The 23,601-nt window shown below is 35.2% G+C and overlaps 1 protein-coding gene across 1 annotated transcript in view; it reads left to right on the plus strand.

Annotated features, from left to right (window-relative positions):
* Nucleotides 1-23,601, plus strand: part of LOC129138470 (MAM and LDL-receptor class A domain-containing protein 1-like) — a 533,920-nt gene that overhangs the window by 484,168 nt on the left and 26,151 nt on the right. The window contains exons 3-7 of the mRNA XM_063807692.1: nt 459-605; nt 4,106-4,272; nt 9,762-9,854; nt 12,481-12,688; nt 22,090-22,236. Of these exons, the coding sequence (XP_063663762.1) occupies nt 488-605; nt 4,106-4,272; nt 9,762-9,854; nt 12,481-12,504 (402 nt within the window). The 5' untranslated portion in view covers nt 459-487 and the 3' untranslated portion in view covers nt 12,505-12,688; nt 22,090-22,236. The remainder of the gene's footprint in view (nt 1-458; nt 606-4,105; nt 4,273-9,761; nt 9,855-12,480; nt 12,689-22,089; nt 22,237-23,601) is intronic.

The following is a 23,601-nucleotide window of genomic DNA, read 5'->3' on the forward strand; positions in this document are numbered from 1 at the left end:
GTGCCATGCACCTGTGGTCCTAGCTACTTGGGAGGCTGAGGCTGGAAGATTGCTTGAGCCCAGGAGTTTGAGGCTACAGTTGGCTATGATTGCAACACTGCATTTGGCCTGGGAGGCAGAACAAGACCCTGTCTCTTAAAAAAATTAAAACATATTGTGACTGAAGTGGTGACACATACAACAAAAACTAGGAATCCAAAAACTAGGAATCTCCTTTTTTTATGGCAATGGGTCACATTTGAGAGGATATTGTACAGGTGGATCAACTGAGAAATTTTTGCAAAATGGAGTTGCTGGTACACTCTAAGGCTTATTGAATCCCAACTTCCAGATATAAATTAGTGTGTGCTGATGTGTATGTGTGTATATAAGCCTTCTGGTTGATTACAACACATAACTTGGTTAAGCAGCCACTCTAGCAGACTAATAGTCCACCAAGATCTTTTTCTCCCGTTTAGTGTGTCAGGCCTGTGGGTTTGAATTTGACATGTGTGAGTGGACGTCAGAAGCATCTGCTGGCCAAATTTCCTGGATGCGCACAAAAGCGAGAGAGATCCCTGCATTCGAATCCACACCTCAGCAGGATCAAGGAGGTGATGATGAAGGTAGAAAAAAAATAATATCTTTTATGTATTACTTTCAGAATTCTGCTTTATGGTAACTAGTTATAAGACATTACATAGGAGGCCTTGGTGAATATACTGAGTATATTTTATTGAAAATACATTCTGCCATAGGAGCTGAAGGTGAAAATAACAATTATGTTTCCAACAGTGTAAAACAAGAATTATACTAGGTTAACAATATTTTTTAAGTTTTATTATTTCCTTCAGGATTTATTATCGTGTGAACAAAAAGTATTAAAAGGCTTTTTTTTTTTTGAGACAGAGTCTCACTCTGTCACCCAGGCTGGAATGCAGTGGTGAGATCTTGGCTCACTGCAACCCCCGCCTCCTGGATTCAAGTGATTCTCCTGTCTCAGCCTCCCAAGTAGCTGGGACTACAGGCACGTGCTACCATGCCTGGTTAATTTTTGAATTTTTAGTAGAGACAGGAATTCACCATGTTGGCCAGACTGGTATCAAACTCCTGACCTCAAGTGATCCACCCACCTTAGCCTCCTGAAGTGCTGAGATTACAGGTGTGAGCCATCATGCCCAGCCAAGTCAGCCAGCTCTTTCTTTCTCTCTTTCTTTCTTTCTCTCTTTCTTTCTCTTTCTTTCTTTCTTTCTTTTTCTTTCTTTCTCTTTCTTTCTTTCTTTTTCTTTCTTTCTTTCTTTCCTTCCTTCCTTCCTTCCATCCATGCTTCCTTCCTTCCTTCTTTCTTTCTCTCTTTCTTTCAACACTGCTCTGTTGTCAATGAGTTTCTTCCTCTTGCTAACATATTAATTTGTATTTTCTGTTTACTTTTATTCTTTTTGCTTTTTTTTCTTTCTTCCTTTTCTTGGAGGGGTGAGTATTGTTACATTTTTATTTTTATTTTTTTCACTGATCTGGAAGCTTTAATTTATATATCTTATTGTTATGACTGTTCTTAATTTTTAGGGTATATTCTTTATATGAAATTTCTTTAACAAAACCTAAAGTGCTCTAGTACTTCTGCCTTCTTGAACATGAGAAAGACCAAACTATCATTTAATTATTTTTTGGTCCTGAGTTACAATTGAACATTTTAAAGAGTTTTAAAGTCAATATCTTGTTATGATACTTGTAATTATTAAGTTTATATATTTCATTATTTTTCTTACTCACCATTGTTTTTTAGATTTTATGCTTTCCTTCTTGGTTCCCTTATCCCCTTGCAAAGGTTGACTCTTTAATCAATTTTTCTTTTATTTAGAAAAGATCTGTGGTGATGAGCTCCCATAGTACCTGTAAACTTAAAATGTTTTAAAATTGTTCTCACTTCGAAATAATAATTTATCTGGTCATACAATTTTAGATTTTTTTTTTTAATTTCTAAGTACAGGGTGATTTTCCCTCTTTAGCTCCTGATATGTGCTGTAGTGACGGAGAAGTCTGAGTGCATGTAATGGTTTTCAGTTTAATGCAGATTTTAAAAATGTTTCTTATCTTTGTTATTTGAAAATTTCAGTATGATGAGTGCAGGAATGAGTATATGTTTAATTTTTAATGCTCAGAATGCACATATATCATCACTTGCAGAAATTATGTTATTCTATTCAAGTAATTCTCTCTTACTCCCTCTAATCTTTTCATCTTGAGTTTCTATTAAACCCAACTAATGTTCACACTCCATAACCTGACTCCTCCTTTTTATTTTCTATATAATTTACTCTATTTTGAGTTACATTTCAGGGCTTCTGGTACATGAATTTTCTCTTTGACACTATGGCCAGTCTAGGTTATATTCTGCCTATTGGGCATTTAATTTAAAGTCTTAATTTATTTTTGTTTTAAATGTATACTTGCTAATATTTTCTTATTTATTTCCTAGTGTATCTTAATATGTTTTTAATAGAATGTATTAGAATTGCATGAAATTTAATTTCTTTTTTGTACAATTTATAAATGTAATTCGTTTTTGCTGTCTTTAGCATTATATTTATATATTTTACTGTGCAGATTATTATTTTTTATTTTTTTATTTTTTGGGGGTAGCAGTAATATTATTATTATGGTTATTTATTTTATTTAAGTTCCAGGCTACGTGTGCAGGATGTGCAGGTTTGTTACATAAGTAAACATGTGCTGTGGTGGTTGGCTGCACCTGTCAACCCATTACCTAGGTATTAAGACCAGCGTGCATTAGCTATTTATCCCAATGATCTCCCTCCCCTCACCCCTCAACAGGCCCCAGTGTGTGTTGTTCCCCTTCCCTGTGTCTGTGTTCAAGTTGTTCAGCTCCCACATATAAGTGAGAACATGTGGTGCTTGGCTTTCTGTTCCAGCATTAGTTTGCTCAGGATAATGGCTTCCAGCCCCATCCATGCTCCTGCAAAGGACATGATCTCATTTCTTTTTATGGATGCATAGTATTCCATGGTGTATATGTACCACATTTCCTTTATCCAGTCTATCATTGATGGGCATTTGGGTTGATTCCATGTCTTTGCTATTGTGAATAGTGTACAGACTATTTTTAAAAAGATTAATAGACTTTACTTTTTAGAATTACTCTTTTCAAACTGCTTTTTGCCTTGCAGGTGCCTTGTAATTTTTTGTTGAAAGTGAGACATGATTTACTGTGCAAAAGACATTAATGTAAATAGTGTAAGGTTTTACATTACGTTTATCCAGTTAAGGATCATATTATGCTTAGTATTTGCTGTAGCTGTAAATATGTGAGGCTAAAATTTGGTCTCATGTTCTTGTTTTTGTCTTTCTTGTTGTATTTGGGTTTCCTTAGAGACTTCTTTTTAAATAAATGTCAGAGACGTGCAGCAGTTTCAGTAGCATGAAGAAGCATTTCAGACTTTATTTTCAAAAATGAAGTTGTAAAATTATAGAAATCTCTTTATAAATCTGTGTTGTCCTTGTTATTAAGTTCAAGAACAGCTCCAACTGGTTTTAAATATCAGATGGGGAAAAATTTATATACAATATCTTTATGTAAAACAAAATCCATAGGTGACGTTTAAAAGGACTGTAGATATCTCATAACTCTATGTGGCTTGGTAAGAAAGAAGACATTTTAAGTTGTATTTCCTAAAACTATAAAGGATTTTCTACAAAAAGTAAATCAAAAAATCATCCAGAGGGGCAAGAATTCTGGGAAGGATGAAGAGAAATTCTTGATTAGAAAAGAATTGAATTGTGATATTTAAAAGAAAATGACAATAATTTGGTGTTATAGCAATTTGTATATGTAGGTTTCTTTTACAGGAATCTTGAATTTTTACAAAAGGGTGTTATCAAATTTTGATTATAGAAATTAGGAGATTTCTCTACATATTGGAAATGATATATAAAAATGAAAACCTGTTATTTGTAGTTGATGTAATCATTTGAAAACACTATCCTTTTAAGTAAAATATTTGTGTTTTAAGTCTGGTTTTGAAAACTTCAGAAATGTGATAGTTTTAGTCAGACAGAAAGAAGCTAATGTTTTCCTAAATTGCTTCTTTTTTCTTTTATCTTTCAGGTTATTATGTATGGGTAGGCGCTAAGCATGCTTTCACTCTTAACCATTTAGACAGCAGGGCTTACCTAAATAGCTCTGTGTGTCATTGCCTGGGCAAGAGCTGTCATCTTCAATTCTATTATGCAATGGAAAGCAGTGTCCTGAGAGTAAGACTGTATAATAATAAGGTAAGAAGAAAGTTGCATTTATTTCAAATTCATTGAATCAATGAAGTTTCTAACTCTTGGCAACTTGTGTTTCGATTTCTCAGTTGCGCATAGGCTTTTATTCTTTAACTTGACTTTATTTGGTGTACTTTTAAAAAGAATGATTAAGAAACTAGGATAGGGGACATTCTCATGTACAAAAGTTAATGTGATAACTTGCCCAATATTATTTCATAAAGTTTTCAAAATTCATGGAATTATATTAAAGAAACTATAGATCTAATAAAAATGGGATAGCTGAGATTCTGTATTGTGAGCTCTGTATTGAAGCTCTGATGTGATCTGTTTTGGACATTACATCTACATATCATTAGAACTATAAATATAATGGTTAAAACTTACTTGTTTGGGTAGCAGTAGACATAATTTTTAAGACTGGTAATTATTGATTAAATATTGAACAATGGCACACTGGGTAGAGTGAGTCCATTCTTCTTCTCTCTCCTTGTCCAATATGCTCAATGAGTTCTAAAGTGTAAAGCTGGGTGAGTACTCCAATTAGTATAACAGATAAAAACAAACTGACAGCTGATTCCATAGTATAGGAAAACACCCTGCTTTTTCTACTCTTACGCACTCAGCACTCCCAATATCTCACTTCTGACACCAGATGCATGTTTTTTTTTCCAACACAGCAATTCCGTTCTCTAGTGGACACCAACTGAGTGTCGTTTGATTTGCCTCAATTCTGACACTGCTACGTGAAGATAGTACAGATTCCACAGGTTGAGGTCTCAGGCCCACAAGACTACCCCTACTTCAGATGTCAATCACAAGCTTCCTATTGTGCCTCTTACCTACCAGCTATAAATTGGAGTTCCCATGACCCCCTTCTTAGGTTTGATAATTTGCTAGGATGGCTCACAGAATTCAGGAAAACACTTTACTCATGTTACCCATTTATTATTAAAAATGTAGATGAACAACCATATGGAAGAGATGAATAGGGCAAAGTATGTGGGAAGAGGGGTGGTGCTTCTCTTCCATGCATTCCCGGGTGTGCACCCTCTAGGAACCAAAATGCGTTCAGCAATCTAGAAGCTCTCTGAAACCTGTACTTCAGGAATTTGTATAGAGGATTTCTCACATAGGTATGATCATTTATTAGCTCAATCTCCAGCCCCTCTCTTCTTCCCCCAAGAGGTGGGGCTGAAAGTTCCAAGCTTCTAATCATAGCTTGATCTTTCTGGTGATGAGTCCCATAAGATTCTATTAACATCCCTACTGATTAGGAAATTAACAGGTTTTTGGGAACTATCTGCCAGAAACTGGAGATGAATAAATATATTCATAATAAATAATATATAATGTATAATTATATGTAATATAATATATAACAAATAATATATTTATTATTTTATGTATCCAGATTTATATGATTCACATAATTACATCTATATGTATGTGAGATATCTATAGATATATATCTCTACACATCAATATAGATATAAATATATAGATAGATAAATATGGATGTCATATATATATCACATATCTGTAGATATGTGGATGTGATTATATATATATATATCTCCCCACACATCCATATACACACATATAGATATATAAAGTAATATACATATGTATATAAATTCTTTTTTAATTGAATGAGATATAATTTTCCTGGCATTCTGGAACTTGTTATGTTTTTGTGTTTTTTGCAATAGTACTTTGTAGTCACTGCCCTGCAATCTATTTAATATATTTCACTCCATTTGGTAAGGTGTGGGGGGAGGAAGAAAAGGGGACAACATCTCCCTATCCTTCCTGCAGCATTACAAACTGTCCAGATACGTGGGATCAATTTTACCAAAAAGGAAGAGAGAAAAAATTTAACTGTATCCATGTATGTTCCACCATTCATGCCTCAATATTTCAGTTGCTGTCACCTGTGCTGTTTGAACCAATCCCAGCAAGCCTCCATGCAATCTACAACATTCTATAATTTCCAACTCCTTCTTCAATAAAGGCATAGTAGAGAAATTCTTGAATAATTTCGATGAGCTTAAATTATAGTTAAAATGGTTAAATTATATATGTGGGCCTATGGTAATGCTTTTCAGATGACAGATAATTAATTATTTCATGAAAATTGAATGAATTTTTAGCCTAAATTTAAGTGGAAATTTGTATTATAATATGGTCTAATCCTGAGGATTATTTTAATCTGCTCTGAAAATGAGTGATGTATTTTAAAAGTTTCAATGCATGTAGAATGGAATTGTGTATTTAATTATGAATGTGAGTATGTACTGTGTATGTAATTATGAATGTGTATATGTATTATGTAATTATGAATGTGTGTATTTAGTATGTATGTGATTATGAATGTATATAGATTGGAATTACTGAAAATGAGCCATGCCATTCTTCTGGTGGCTTTAGAACCATACAAGAAAAGAGTGAAAACAAATTGGCTTCAAGTGTTACATCATATAAAAATGACGTTAGATACCACACATCATTAACTCTATTAATCAGTAATACAGTTATCAAGATTCTGTCTCTCATATTATAAGAAAAGAAGTTAATCATAGGGAAATGATCTAGTGTATTAACCAGAACCAAATGAATGTACATCTTAGAGACTGTTGACTGATGTTTGATTTGTTAGTATCCTGCGAGGTGTCCTGTCTTTTCTGACACTATTTGCTATCCTCTATACATATGTTACTCACTGATGCAAAATCTGCATCAAAGTACATTTAAGTCCTAAGACAATGTTTTATCACACACTTAAAATGACTCCAAACAAACCTATCATTTAAAAAAGTAGCTCTTGATGAAAATGATGATTTACATCTTTCCATGAACAGGATGCTGTTGTATGTTGTGAACATCTATTACTCTATAAATGTGAGGAGGTAAGCCAAGAAATATCTAGCAAGAATGCTGAAGGTTGTTTTCTTTATTTCCAGAGGACATTAGAACTTGAGAAGTGAAAAACTCAGGTGAAGGCAAGTTGTTAAATAAAGAGTTCACTCTTTAGAATCAGCTCAAGTGTGTAGCAATTCTAGTTTGTACCATCTAACCATTCTTGGGTTAGATCTGCGTCCATGATCTATAAAATAATACTCATAGCAACAGACTACTTTTGTTCTGTGTAGGGTTTCCATGTAATTATTTACCAAGAAATTTATATGTAATTTTTCTTTACAACCAAATTTACTTGTAATTCTTTACCAAATTACATGGTCTTATTCCTAGATGCGATCAAAAGTAGTGAAACTCAACAACATTGACTTTGGTACCCTTGATTTCTTCACTGGAAGAGAAAAGCATAGACTGGCATCTCTAAGAGATAGAGTGTTAATAAATATGTTAAATATTTTTCTTGAAAGGTAAATCGGCATTATTGATCCTGGACCGGCGGAGCAAAGATATATTTTTAAAAAAATTATTTACTGATTTTAAGATAAAAGTAGAACATCACTTGCAAAGCTTTGCTGAGTTGGAGATTTCTTTTTTACATTAACGCCTGTGAAAAGTAACTAGAAAGTGGAAGAGTAAGAACAGAAATAAAATGAAACCTGATTTCACTAAGAATAAATTCTTTTTACAAAACATTGCTAGTGCCATCAGACTGGAAAATGTATAGAAAAATATAGATCTCATTCACTGTGTACTATGAACTTGGCTTATGAAAAACTATTTAAGTTTGGAAAGAACACTGCTCACTTTTCAAAAATGTAAGTGCACCCATCTTCAGGGGGAGCAGAGGGGAATCAATTAGTCACTGTGAAAAAAGAGCACAATAGCTCTAAATTATTTTCATAAAATGAAAACGGGGGAAAGTGGTGAATGCAATTTGCCAAGAGGTGTCACTAAAAGCATCTGTGTAGGGTGAAAGTGTTTTGATGCTAAATAACTGAAGTTGTGTAAGAAATAAGCAGAAGAAAAATTAGTTGCTTGTCTCAACTTTTTATAACTCCAGTTCATCCTGATTCGCCATGAAAGCTATCAGCCGAAAATATGTCCACCCCATGTGCTTCATTGTCTTGTGGAAATCTTCACAGTTGATATGAATAAGTAATGAAGCAAATTGTAATGGATTTAGACTATCTTCTGAAATATTTAGGTCTTGGAAATTTGGAGTAGGCATCTGAGGGTGCAGGACTAAGTTGAAAGTAGATTCATTTTTAGAAAATCTTGGGCATGCATAAAATATGTGAGGCTGAGTGAGGACACAAATATTGATATCACTTATCATTTGGATTAAAACAAGATGTTGCCTTTCAGGGCCGTTTTCTATCTCATGCTAGAAAGTGGGACAGAGCCAGGCTCAGAGCTCAACCTGAGACATAATTATGTCAATCTTCACATTTTTACCATATTGTTACCTAAAAATTCATGCATTCTATATGTAAACATTATGAACAATTTGGTCTATTTTTGGGAAGAAATGTGAATTTGAATGTCTAATAAAATGTAAATAAAAATAAGATTTCAGAGCATAAAAGCATCAACATAAATCATAAAGACCAATGCCATACATGCCGTAGACAAAATTTTGAGTACCTTATAGACTTTTTTATTTTATTTAGTTTTTTTGAGACGGATTCATGCTCTGTCGCCCAGGCTGGAATGTAGTGGTGGCATCTTGGCTCACTGCAACCTGCGCCTCCCAGGTTCAAGTTATTCTCCTGCCTCAGCCTCCTGAGTAGCTGGGATTACAGGCACCCACCACCACGCCTGGCTAATTTTTGTATTTTTAGTAGAGATGGAGTTTCACCATAGACTTTTATTGAGCTTCTTACATTCAATACATGTTTTGAATGCAGTAAAGGCTTGTTACTACACTCATAGCATGTAGTAACAATTTTACATAGATTTTGCAATCTGAAAAATGATCATTGTACAGGTACATAACATAGATTTCTCTAAAAGATGTAAATAGGCCTTTGATAGAATGACCAAATTAAGAATATAATTTTCAGAATGTAACTGTATTGTTTGGAACTTGGACCAAATGTTTCCACAGGAAAAAATATTTAGTATAAATTGAAATTGTGCAGAAAATGCATCTGACAACATTTTTAACCTTTATATTGTTTGCCTGTAATCTTTTTCTTTTCTAGTATCATGGCAATATTACAAAATGTAATAATGTTATTGAGATCAACATTTAAATTGCTGATCTTATTAACTGTTATTTAGAATTTTATTTTTGAAACGCAGTACTGTTTTTTTAAAAGATTTCATCCAAATTTTTGTTCCATCCTAATACTGTTTATCTACAAAAAGCAGCTTTACTACATAAACATGCTTCATTTTCTTATTTTTTAATGATATTCAGCTTTTTCAACTTGACTACCAAGACTTTAGATTTCCTAGTACTTTATATCATACAGGTAAGGTAATACCTACTACAATGTAATTAAAAGAGCATGTATGTAAATGTGAAGATTAGAATATGGGTAATGAGTGATGTCTTTCTCTTCAAATCAAAGGAAGAAGAAATATTTTGGACATACAACATATCAACTCACAGCCAATGGGTGAAAGCAGATGTGTTAATACCAGAAGATCTGAAGACATTTAAGGTATGAAAGAAAAAAAAAGTATTTTTTTTTATCATGGTTTAAGTTTTAGCTTTGCAGTAATAAATTGATCATGCACTGCTAAAGTTAAATTAACATTTAAGTTAGGGATGCGTGCTTGTATATTTGGGGAGAGTGATTGCTTACTTTTTAAATTGTACCTTTTCCTTCTGAGACCAAATTTCCCATGGCGGGGGACATAGAGTGTATCCACTCTTGTTCACAGCTTCCTCATTCTCCACAGCCTTCCTTTCTTGCTCCACAGCACCATGCTTTGCCCCAGGGAAACAAATTGCATTATGAAGTAGGTAAATAGTAAACTGGTATTGAAACTTAGTAGAGTATAGGCAAATGTTTTGAATGCAATAATTCATATCTATATAACACATGGAAAGCTCTATGTACACCAAGAAACATATGAAACATACATAGGCTCAATAGGAATGCTTTCTCTTAAAAAATTAAATTGATATTTGTGTTGTATTAGGTTGGTGCAAATGTAATTGCAGCTTTTGCCATTGTGGCTTTTGCCATTGCTTTTAATGGCCAAAACCTCAATTATTTTTGCACCAACATGATATATGGAATGCGTAAGTTTATTTATGCTGGAGTGTGAGTATAAAATGATGATACTGATTATATGTGTGGGTTATGAAGCCAATTTCATTTCTTTATAGTGATATTCCATTTATACATCCTATCACAGCCTATTGAGTTAACATTTTGACACTATTTAATTTTCATAGGCTGATATCTGTTTTTATAACTTCTCAGGTACTAAACAAGTTTCTTTTTTTATAAACTGAAGATTAAATTTTGTTTTAACTCAAAGATAAAACAAAGTAAACTGTAAAGAAAATGAATTTGAGAGTTATTCCAGGTTCTCAAGTGGATATGTAATGTAAATAGCTGTTCAATAATTATAGGCCTTTGAGATCTAAGTTTAAAACCATCAATTTTTGAACCTCAAATTGATATCATTTCTGCATTTCTGATCTCTTGCTGCTATGAAAATATACAGCTATACATTAATAATTTTTACATGTATGATATTCATTATGGGAAAAGTATGTAGCAGCATACAAAGTTTTCTTATTGTTGGATATGATTTAAATTTAATATTATTTTCTAAACCAAATTATTAGACATATTTGCAAACTGAAAATCTGACCTTAAGTAATTATTAATGAACAAACAAGTATATATCCCTCGTATTTTGTTTGTTTGAAATGGAGTCTTGCTCTGTCACCCAGGCTGGAGTGCAGTGCTGGGATTTTGTCTCACTGCAGCTTCCACCTCCTGGGCTCAAGCAATTCTCTTGTGTTAGCCTCCCAAGCAGCTGGGACTACAGGCATGTGCCACTATGCCCAGCTAATTTTTTGTATTTTTAGTAGAGATGGGTTTTATCATATTGGCCAGGCTGGTCTCGAACTCCTGACCTCAAGTGATCCACCTCCTTGGCCTCACAAAGTGCTGGGATTACAGGTGTGAGTCACCGCACCTGACCTATCCCTCGTGTTTTGAAAAGAAAATCTATTCAGAAACTTTAAGCTGGATGAAACTGAAGGAAGTCAATTTTAATTCTTAGTATCTGGCTGGAATTTTAACCACATTTAGTGCTGTTTAATAGAACTTTCTGCCTAATGGAAATGCTTTATATCTGATGTCCAGTATGGTAGCCACTCATCACATGAGGCTATTGAACAATTGAAATTTGGCTACTGTGACTGAGGGAACTAAATTTTATTTTATTTTCATTAATTTGAATTGAAATAGTCCTCTGTAGCTCATGGCTAATGTTCTGGACAGCAAATAATTAGTTATCTGTGATACAGTCAGCTATTTGTACTTCTGTACTTTTGGTGTTAAGTAATAATTGCTCTTGGTAGAAACTCAAGGAATGCTAATACTTTGACATTATCTTACACTTGACCAGCAATGTGTGGTTGTTTCATTTGCTAATATTGCTTATCTCCAGAAAAGCTAGCAATTCAATTGGTGACAACAAAATTTATTTACTTTAATTGACACTTCTTTTCTCATTAAAGAAGTTACTCTTTTATGTAAGTTGAATAGAGTTTTATGTTTATTCCCTTACATTTTTTTATTCCTATATTGTGTCTGTTTCCATTTGGCTGATATTTTTCTTCATGTATTCAAATACTAATTTCACTAGTTAAAAAATAAGTCAGGTGCAGTTACAGCTCTTGTTCTATAAGTAATGACAATACTTCTTATTTTCCTTGAAAATGAAAGAAAGAGAGCCGTAAAGATGATGACCAAGTAACAAGTTTGCAGTCAGGGACATTTTTGATAGTTAAGTGGATGCTTGTGTTTTGCCTGATCCTGGGAGGTTTCTCTGAGCCTTTAGTGGAGCAAATGTTTCCATCAGTTTTTTTTTTTTTTTTTAATACTTTAAGTTTTAGGGCACATGTGCACAACGTGCAGGTTTGTTACATCAGTCGTATGACCATGGGTTGAGCTTATCAAACAGGAACTTTGTTATATATTGCCTTGGTTGCTTTAAACACTTTTTCTCAATGACTACTTTGTCTTTATCAACCTTCTTTAGTTTTTTGTCTTATTAAGGAGATTGCAAACTCATAAATTAATCTTTTTCTTCCTAAAGATTATTTTTGAAGGGACTCTTTAGAGCCAGAGAAGTTTTATTGCCCTTGATCACCTCTGGGTCTATGCCTGTGGACAGACCCAATCCAGAAAGCTTTGCTCTGCAGACGAATTCCCTTGCACTAGTGGCCAGTGCATTGCCAAAGAATCTGTCTGTGACTCTCGGCAGGACTGCTCCGATGAGAGTGATGAAGACCCAGCAACTTGCTGTAAGTGAGTGAATGGCTTACTAGTTTACATGCTCTAATTCAAGACTGTTAGTTGGATTTAAAACAGTCTTTGTTTCTATCAAGGCAAAGGTAAGTCATATGTATAAAATGTGATAAATATGCATTATTGCTCTGAAACTATTAGTACTATGCCTTCAGGGATCTCTATTTTAACTTAATGTTTTGGTGCTTGTTGCAAAGTCTGCAACATCTCTCAATTTATTCTACAAATGAATAGTTGTGATTATTGTTGGCTGGGTGTGCGAATGTGTGTGCTTTGATTAAAGAGAAGATGGGTGGTAGAAGGAAACTTTTTGTACCTTTGCCTTGGAGGCATATAGTATGGGTTGCTAACTTTTATTGTGTATGCTTTTTTCCTCTCTAGTCAATCATCTTGGAAGCTGTAGCTGGGAGGGATGAGTAGGAGGAGGGTGGCCCTTCCTCCAGGGCAGCTACCATGACTGTAGAAATCACTTCAGCCATCATGGCTGCCCTGGAGGAAGGGCCGCTCTCCTCTTACTTGCCTAGAAAACACTTCAGCCAGCCGGGTGCAATGGCTCACATCTGTAATCCCAGCACTCTGGGAGGCCGAGGCAGGCAGATCACGAGGTCAGGAGTTCAAGACCAGCCTGGCCAACATAGTGAAAGCCCCGTCTCTACTAAAAATACAAAAAATTAGCCAGGCGTGGTGGTGGGCACCTGTAATCACAGCTACTTGGGAGGCTGAGGTAGGAGAACTGCCTGAACGTGGGAGGTGGAGGTTGCCGTGAGCTGAGATCACGCCATTGCACTCCAGCCCAGGCGACAGTGTGAGACTCCGTCTGAAAAAAAAAAAAAAAAAAAAAAGAAATCACTTCAGCCATGACTGGCATTTGGGAGGGCCAAAGTGTCCCAACACCTTTCTTTCAGGCCTTTTCTGAAGAGTCTTTGATAGAAGTGATGACAAGAGATCCCATTACTATTCAAGCATAGTCATAGTTCAACAAAAATATAATTTAATTTACAATCCACAGGATAATTCTCATATGAGATAACTTAGCAACTGAGATCCTTGTGTCTCTTTAGAAAACATGAATTCCAAGGATATGAATCCAATTTCTGTATCACAAACAGGTGGTTTTTAAAAGATATTAAAAATTTGACATTTATTTTACTGCAGTGTCTTATTTTAGTGAGATGTTTTGTTGAGCAGAGGTGAAAATATTATAATAAGATAAATGCCACCTTTTAAGTGAAAAGCTCTGTATAATTGGTTTCTCCTGGGGAGCTTGGATTTTATTAAGAGCAATGCGGAGGGACACAGGAGAGAGGAGATGAGAAAGTAAGGCTAAAATCCCCTTCTGCCATGTTCATCAACAGCAATCCAGTTAATACTTCAGACTCCTAGCTTTAAACCAAGTAATCGGCTAACCAGTGTGAGCTCAACGGAGCTTTTGGGCTGCTCTCTTCTTTTGTTCAAAACAAGCGATGTAAGAGCAATTTATTTACTCCAATGTATGTGAAGTTTCTTTCTATGTTTTATTTAAATTTTTAAAGACAATTTGCTTCATTTCTGTTGGGTAAATATTTCTTTCTAACAGTTTCTATAATTCTTAGTGTCAATAACTGAAGGAAAATATATTTCCTTTCTTTCCACATATATAATTTTTTTTTTTTTGAGACAGAGTCTTGCTCTGTCACCCAGGCTGGAGTGCAATGGCATGATCTCGGCTCACTACAACCTCCACTTCCCGGGTTCAAGTGATTCTCCTGTCTTGGCCTCCAGAGTAGCTGGGATTACAAGCATGTGCCACCACACCCAGATAATTTTTGTATTTTTAGTAGTGACAGGTTTCATCACGTTGGCCAGGCTGGTCTTGAACTCCTGATCTCAGGTGATCCACCGGCCTCAGCCTCCCAAAGTGCTGGGATTACAGGCATGAGCCACTGCACCTGGGCACTTGTATATTTGGAAGCTTAGCTTTTCCCCCTCCATTGTTTTCCCCGTAGTAAATCATACTTTATGTTCACCTTTAAAAAATTGTTTAGCATTTGATTTTTGACATATTTTCTCATTTACTGAAGTTTCATTGATTATGTATATGATATTTTTCCAATTCAGTAGATCTTGATGCCGTATTCTGCTATTTTCTTTGGGTGAATGCAGGAATGGGTAATTGTGTTTCTCAACAAAAACAGTGTTACTTATTAATCTTTTAAGTTTTTAAATAATGTAACCTCATTTGTCCAAAGAAAACCTGTCATGTTTGCATGATTGAGATTGACTTGATATAGGGAATATGTCATAAAAATGTAGCCATATTGCATATAGTATATATGTGTATTCATGTATTTTGATACCAAAATGAGTGTTTCATGTAAATATATATACAATTATTTATGCTGTGAAATTATATAGATTTGGATTATTAGAATTGATATAAATTTACACTATTTGCTGCACTAAAGTATTTAATATATTTGTGCATATAGACACATGCATATGTATATTCTTACAAAATAAAAGAGGCTTTTCCTTTGAAATTTAAAACCATATTGAAACATTTTACACATACGAAAACATTTGTATTTTACAAATTTGTATTTGTAATATCAAGTTTTTTTCATAAACGATTCTTCCATGTTCATGAAGCACAAGAAAAATATCTTTATATCTTTTTTTATTGCACTTTAGAATGAATCTCTAGGAGGGTATAGCTTGTGCAGGCAGTTTGAATAGCACCAGGAATACTTACCAAATTCTGGAGAATGAGTAAATATGAACTCGTGAGGATTGTCAGTTGGTATTCCACAGCCAGTGTGCTTTTCCCCAAAGGCAGACTCACTCAAGTCTTCTCTCATTATCAAGTTGCCCTTACTTTTAGGTATTATTTTAATATATGGCATAACATAGCCTCCAGACCGGTGGCTTCTCAAAATCAGTTAATAAAAACGGCCTGTGCGTTTTGCTGCAACAGCAGACTCCATGGACCAGAGCATCAGCATTACCATGGGAACTTAGCGGAAATGCAGAACCTCAGGCCCTGGCCCAGCCTTACAGAACCAAAAGCTACATGGAACAAGGTCCCAGGTGATTTGTCTGCATATGAAACTTTGAGAACCACTGTACCAAAGAGGCTTCAGGAAGGAAGACAGCTAGGGGAAGAAACAGATGGCATCCAAAAAAATTGAGAAAAACTAAAGGCAAACAAGTCAGAGTTCTCTCAGGGTAGAAGCAAAAACTCTCTTTACTTTGCTAGTCCTTAAGAGCATCAATATTAATAAAATATTTATAATGTGTATTTGTAATGTATATTAACACAATATTTATAATATAATCCTGTTAGAATCTAATATATTCTCATTAAATGAAATATTCCCCATTCATTTCCCATACATAGCTTTCTTTCTTATTTCACAGAGAGCTGATTAACTTCTGGAGGATTCATAAAATATTTTACTTTTCATGATCCAGAATTTTTCCCAGCTGCACAATGAAATTCTTTCTTGTCTGCTCATATGCTGTAGTGGTTAAATATGCAAGAGAAATCTTTGTCATGATCTCAAAATATTACTTTAACTGATGAACTCTGAGTAAAATTTCTCTAAAACCAAACAATAGATTTTTGATGTTTATTAACATAATCCTGTATTAAATGAGGACAGTTAAGATTAAAATATATCTGCACCCTCATGTTCATTGCAGCATTATTCAAAATATCCAGCCAAAACAACTGAATTCTCTAAGAATGGATCAAACAAGTGGTGTGTGTGTGTGTGTGTGTGTGTGTGTGTGTGTGTGTGTGTGTGTGTAAAATGTATATGTGTTCACAATGGAATATTATTCAGCAATAATGAAGAAAAAAACTTGCTATTTGTGACAATGATGAGCCTGGAGGGGATTATGCAAAGTGAAATAACCCAGACAGAGAAAGACAAATACAGCACGATCTCACTTATACATGGAATCTAAAAAAGTTGAATTTGTAGAAACAGAGAGTAGAATGGCAGTTGTCCAGGGCTGAGGCCTGGCCGAAATGGGGAGGTGTTGGTCAAAAGATACAAATTTTCACTTACAAGATGAATAAGTTCTGGGAGTCTAGTGTACAGCCTGGTGACTATAGTTAGTAACACTGTATTGTATACTTGAAATTTGCTGAGAGTAGATCTGAAATGTTCTGATCACACACACAAAAGGTAACTATATGATGAAATGATGCTAATTAGCTTTACTGTGGTAATCCTTTCACTACGTATATGTATATCAAAACATTACATTGCGTACCTTAGTTACAATTTTATTTGTCACTTATACATCAATAAAGCTTAAAAAATTAATACATATATATGCAATATGTTTTAAAAATCTCTATCAAAATAATTAAAATACAACATGCCAAACATGTCCAAAGATACACGTTGGATCCCTGAACAGTTTATACATGAAATAGATCTAATTTTCAGACACACGCTACAACATGGATGAACCTTGAAGACGTTAAGTGAAATAAGCCAGAGACAAAAGGACACATATTGTTTGGTCCCAGTTATATGAAGTACCTAAAGTAGGCAAACTCATAGAGACAGATAGTAAAATGGTGGTTGCCAGGGTTTGAGGGGAGGGGAGATGGAAATTATTGCTTAATGGGGGTGGAGATTCAGTTTGGGAATGAAAAAGTTCTGGAGATGGATGGTGGTAATGGTTGTACAACAATGGGAATGTACCTAATACCATAGAAGCTTACATTAAAAATTGTTAAAATGTTACATTTCTGTCATGTATATTTTACCACAATAAAATACACATTTGTATTTATATATAAAATTTTCAATAACTCATATAGGAAAAAAATATATATATAGAATCTACTTCACTGTGTTCCAAAAAAGTTGGCATGATAGATATATCTTCAAATCAAAATAGTTCAGGAAATTCCATGAAAAAGGGTTTTTTTAAATTATAGGACTTTAAAAACAATTTTAAATGCTAATATGAATTGTGTACCTTCACAGGGGACATTGGTATAATAGTCAAATGAAAGAAATTTAAACCAAGGATCTTGTATGATTCATTAATTTTTAGTGTGATATTGTCTCTAGATGTCTTTCATGTAAAAAAAAATGTTGGGCCAGGTGCGGTGGCTCACGCCTGTAATCCCAGCATTTTGGGAGGCCGAGGTGGGTGGATCACGAGGTCAGGAGATCGAGACCATCCTTGCTAACACAGTGAAACCCCATCTCTACTAAAAATATAAAAAAATTAGCCGGGCGTTGTGGTGGGCGCCTGTAGTCCCAGCTGCTCCGGAGGCTGAGGCAGGAGAATGGCGTGAACCCGGGAGGTGGAGCTTGCAGTGAGCCAAGATTGCACCACTGCACTCCAGCCTGGGCCTCAGAGCGAGACTCTAACTCAAAAAAAAAAAAAAGTGGAATGCTAAAACACTTAATGAAGGGAAAGGAAATACCAATATAAAAATATTTAGTGTAGCAATGATCTGTGTGGGTTTCCAATACATATTAACAAAATATTTATAATGTAATCCTGTTAAAATCTAACATATTCTCATTAAATGAAATATTCCCCATTCATTTCCCATACATAGCTTTTTTTTTCTTATTTCACAGAGAGCTGATTAACTTCTAGAGGATTCATAAAATATTTTACTTTTCATGATCCAGATTTTTTCTCAGCTGAACAATGAAATTCTTTCTTGTCTGCCCATATGCTGCAGTGGTTAAATATGCAAGAGAAAGCTTTGTCATAATCTTAAAATATTACTTTCACTGATGAACTCTGAGTAAAATTTCTCTAAAACTGTGAACAGCGCCATATCTCATACTGCGGTTAGAGATGGTGAAGCGTATTCTCTAATCACAGAAAGTTAAAATAAAAGCAACTAAGTAATCAAAATCATTGTTTTAATGAAAGTACTTTATTTATAACATGAATAGATTTTTTTAGATTTTGCAAATGTTTACATTTAACACATATAGTATGATAAGACATTTAATAATTGCCAGAATGCATTTGACTCTCCCGGCTTTCTTCAGATATTTATAAGTTCACTTTAAAGTTTTTGAATTACACAGGGGAGATATTAATGGAAGAACTTCAATTTAGTTACCGGAATTTGATTTATATTTTACAGTACAGTGAAGTTCTTGAACATTTAGCTTTAAAAAATATTCTTTTACGTGTACAGGAACACATTAGTAAAAACAGCCAATCAATTCACCAAGGTTTTTACAGAGGTGGTTGCACCATGTCACCATGTTGCTTTCACACATCTTTACGGTGACAGATTTTGAAAGCTAATTTTCATTTTTCAAAGGATGGTGGTGTTTAGCATTCTGTAAAAAGCACAATGATTGACATTTTTTAACCAATAAAACATCTAGGTAATGAAAGAAATGGTTTGAACTTTTGTCCTAAAGCCAAATTTCAACATTTATACAATCAAAAGTGGCTTTTATCTTGAGAGCTTCTTTCTTTATGTCTTTGCGGTTGAGCGACTAGCTCAATTATGAAGAGTCTGGGTGAGGGTGTGGGATGCATCAGTCATGTGGTACTTTCCATTTTCACACTCATCGATCTCATTGCCATTTCACACCATTGCTTGTTGGGGAAATTAGGATGGTGCCTTCAGCAGCTATCTGAATGAAGAACATTGCTGTTTGCATGGACTTGTATAGCAATGCATAATTTGCTGCCCTAACAGTGCAATATTGAGTTTATTACCCAAACAGGGACTGAGAGAGGGAAAAGAAGAGATGAAGTATTAATTATTATACTAGGACAACAGGCATGCATTGAGGCAACCCTGGGCCAGGCAAGACATGTGGTCACTCTACCCATGGAAGATTTTGTATTCCAGGGAAGTGTGTTCTAGGAATTGGAGGTAACCTTGTAGAGAGGTGGAAGGATTCCTTCGTCAAATCCACAGCCAAGAATTTGGAACTTTGAAGCACATTTCAGAGGCCAAATATGTACTTTGAGTCTTAAATATTTCTATACTCCACCAACTGACAGAACATTTTGGAGGTGGCATAGAAGGTGGCAGAGCTCACAGAGGACCGAGGGATTAGGCCAGAGGGTTCTGTAAATGCCCAGGGAGAAAGTCACGGCTAGGTTGTAAGTGCTCAAGATTGTGTCAGAAAACAGAAGGCACTCTCCCCTGTGGAGTAATGTTTTATCAAGAGCCATATCCTATAAATTATGTAGACACACCTGAGAAAAGAAAAACATAGCCAAGAGCAATAGATTTGCAGCTAGGTGTATGGGCAAACTGCACTTCCTTGTCATATCAGTGCACCATTAGGCGATGTGCAACATGTTTTTATTATTATGCTGTAGTCAACTTTCTTGTTTTTTATTTGTAGGGAAATCCATTTAGAGGGAAAAATAATATTCATTTGTAATGAAAGAAATGCTGTACCAAAATCTATGGATGCTCAAGTCCCTGGAGAACTTGAGCCCCGGGGAAAAGTCAGCTCTTGTATCTGCAGGTTGCACATCCTGCTAATACTATATTTTTGAACCACTATTGGTTGAATCTGCAAGAAGGAACCCACAGATATGGAAGACCCAGTGTCTATTCTATGACTGTCTAACAAGCATGGCTTTCAGATCTAAAGGTTCAGTTTGCATGTAGAGAAATCGGAAGTGGCATTGTCATTTGCATACCGCACTTCAATGTTTTAAGAGTTGACATGTCAGTGATAAAATATGTGGTCATAAAATCAGGTGTCCCTATTACAGAGACTTGAAGATGCTTTGATTATTAAGATATAGTGAGCTTATTTGATATGCTGGTTAAATTGACCGTATTAAAATTTACAAGTTGAACACAATGGTCAGAAGCAAACCCATGGTGATGGAGTCTTTTTAATTATGAAACAGAGTTCCTGGTTTAAGGAGGCTTCGGAGTATGAGCTTTTGGTGTCAGACAGGTTCAAAGTCTAGATGTTCCATTTACTAAAATGTACCACAAGCAAGTTGCTTCATGTTCTGAGTTCCAATTTTCTCTTTTAGGAAATGGTATTTACTATGTAGAGTGTAAGAATTAAGGTTAATATATGTAAAATGCCTGCTACATACTTGGAACTCAGTGGTAGTTTGGCTGTTTTTATTGTTATTAAAGGTGATAGCATGAAGATCGTAGGAATCCTGTCAAAACTATGGGTGTTTTCTGACAACTTAATTCTCCTTTTCTTCCCCACTGTTTGAAAACTGCCTCAGCATAAAGAGGAATATTTAGGAATAAGCTTTTAAATTGATTGTATTAATTTATTCCCAAAAGTACTAAGATAGTCTGATACTATGATTCTTATTTTAGGAAAATGAAATTTAAGCACATAAAAATGAATTTCTCGAAAGCACAAATCAAGCTCTTAGACTTTCTAGTTGAATGCCCAGCCTTATGAAACCATCTATTTTTCTCTCATAAATTTGGTGTCAAAGCTGTGAAAGGTGCCTATAAAGTATGCTCCAAACCCCGACTTTCTCTAGAACCAGTTCTTTTATGATAAATGGAGGAAATTAAGTGCTTGGCAACTTTTGAGTTATGTATTAAGAGAAGACAGGCTTAGGCTGGGCACAGTGGCTCATGCCTGTAAACCCAGCACTTTGGCAGGCCAAAATGAGCAGATCATTTGAGGTCAGGAGTTCGAGACCAGCCTGGCCAACATAGTGAAACACTGTCTCTCCTAAAAATAAAAAAAAATCCGAGCATCGTTGCATGTGCCTGTAATCCCAGCTATTTGGGAGGCTGAGGCAGGAGAATTGCTTGAAACCAGGAGGTGGAGATTGCATTCAGACATTGAACTGAGACTTCGCCACTGCACTCCAGCCTGGGCGACAGAGCGAGACTCTGCCTTAAAAAAAAAAAAAAAAAAAGACAAAAGATAACACCAGCTCAGTTCCGAATATCTAATTTACCTGCAATTCCAAAATGGCTAGGTATTTTTTTTTTTTGAGAAAGTGTTAGGATAGAATAATAAAATGCATACTGAGATGCTGGCCTCAAGTTATTTGTGTGTCCAGAATTAATTTAAACTTCCCCCTTCCCAGTGGATTTTTTTCATTTAAACTACCATCTCAGCAGGTTTATACTGGGCAAGCAAATTAGTTACTCCCTGAAAAGCTTTGGAGTTCCACCTTGCATCATTAAATAAAATGGAGATGGCCAACCAGAATGAAATGTACCAGACTTACAGATGGAAGCATGTGGAAGGGTCATGCCTCACACAGCACCTGAGATATTGTGTGTGACTAGATAAAGGAAAGCTATTCCGATCATTAGAGAATATTCACTACCAAGCAGAATAATTTTGCAGGCCTCCTAAGATGATTAGCTAGCGTAGAGCAGTGTTTGCCTGCATGCTCTTCATTTCTCCTCACCTGTTTTCTCTTCTACGTGTAACAGCAAAGCATCTCACCTGTGACTTTGAGTCGGGTTTCTGCGGTTGGGAGCCATTTCTCACAGAAGATTCCCACTGGAAGCTGATGAAAGGATTGAATAATGGAGAGCACCACTTTCCTGCAGCTGATCACACAGCAAACATAAATCATGGTAGGACATTATCCTCTTTAAAAAAAATAGTTTTCTTTCTTGCATGTTGTGGAATGATGATACTGTGTATTTTCATTTCTATTCTGTAGACTGTATACATGGAATTCTGGTTTGTCTTGCTTTAAAACCTCCTGACCAAGTTAATAATTGGCGGGTAATTGAGTTCCCTGAAAGGAGCATTGTTTTAATCACCAACATGTTTGTTGTTGCAATTTTTATAAGTTGGGTTAAAGGCATAAAGAGGTGGAAAAGTTTTCTGATCATTTTCTCAAGTTGCCCAGAATCAAGTACAGTAGGCTTGCCTTCTTTTTAGAGCAATCCAATTTTTTCAAAACAGGAAGAAAAATAGTCTAATCTTGTTTCTGGGAACTGAGAACAGAGATTTAGCACTATCTGTGAAATAAATTTACAAATACTTGAATGCAATTTAATCAGTCTTCGGGCTTCTTTATAATAAACAGTCTTATTCTTCCACATATATATTTTTAACCATCATTCCAGTGTTTACATATCATCTTAAAATAGAGGAACCATAACTACCTGTGGTATTCCAATAAGTGTCTGTGAAACTCCAATAAAACAGAAAGGGTTTGTTCTCTTTTTTCTTTTGTTCACATTTATCATCGGATGTCATCCCCCATATACGTTAGCATCGTGTTAACTTTACTTTTTAAATGTATGTGTTTTAAGTAAAGAGTGTCTCGCCATGTTGCCCAGGTTGATCTCAAACTCCTGGCCTCAAGCAATCCTCTCACCTCAGCCTCCCAAATGTGCTGGGATTACAAGAGGGAGCCACCACACCTGGCAAACCTTACAATAGCACAACTGTACTTGTACTGTAGATCATCTTTCAACCTCATTGAACATTATCCTATTTGTTTCTTCTTTCAGACTTCCAAAGAATTATACCAAAAATAAGTGTTGATCATATTTTTAATTACAGCCATTGGAAATTGGGGTTGGTGGTAGTGGGTAAGGGTGCTAGGGGTTGGGGTGGGAAAATTCAACCATCCATCTGTTGGCTACAGCCATAAACCTAGTTAATTGTTTAACAGTGTGGTAAGTTCTTAATTTTTGCTTTTGTGCCATGACTCATTTCTTTAACATTTTGTAGCAGACAAAGTTAAGTTTAAAGTTTAAAATAGAAAGGGGACTATAAATCATTGGAACTATGTATTAACAACACATTTTCTCTAAACTCATATAATGTTTTACTTCTTTTTCTCTGTTCAAGCCAATTATTAAATACATAGCATAGACGATACCTGGATGCACAAAGATGGATGCCACGATCCCTGCCTTTGAGGTGGTCTCAGTCTGGTAGCTTAAGTAGATAAGCAAGGAATTGCAATCGGTTATGAAGGA

This window comes from Pan troglodytes, chromosome 23, assembly GCF_028858775.2.
Source record: "Pan troglodytes isolate AG18354 chromosome 23, NHGRI_mPanTro3-v2.0_pri, whole genome shotgun sequence".
NCBI classification, from domain to species: domain Eukaryota; kingdom Metazoa; phylum Chordata; class Mammalia; order Primates; family Hominidae; genus Pan; species Pan troglodytes.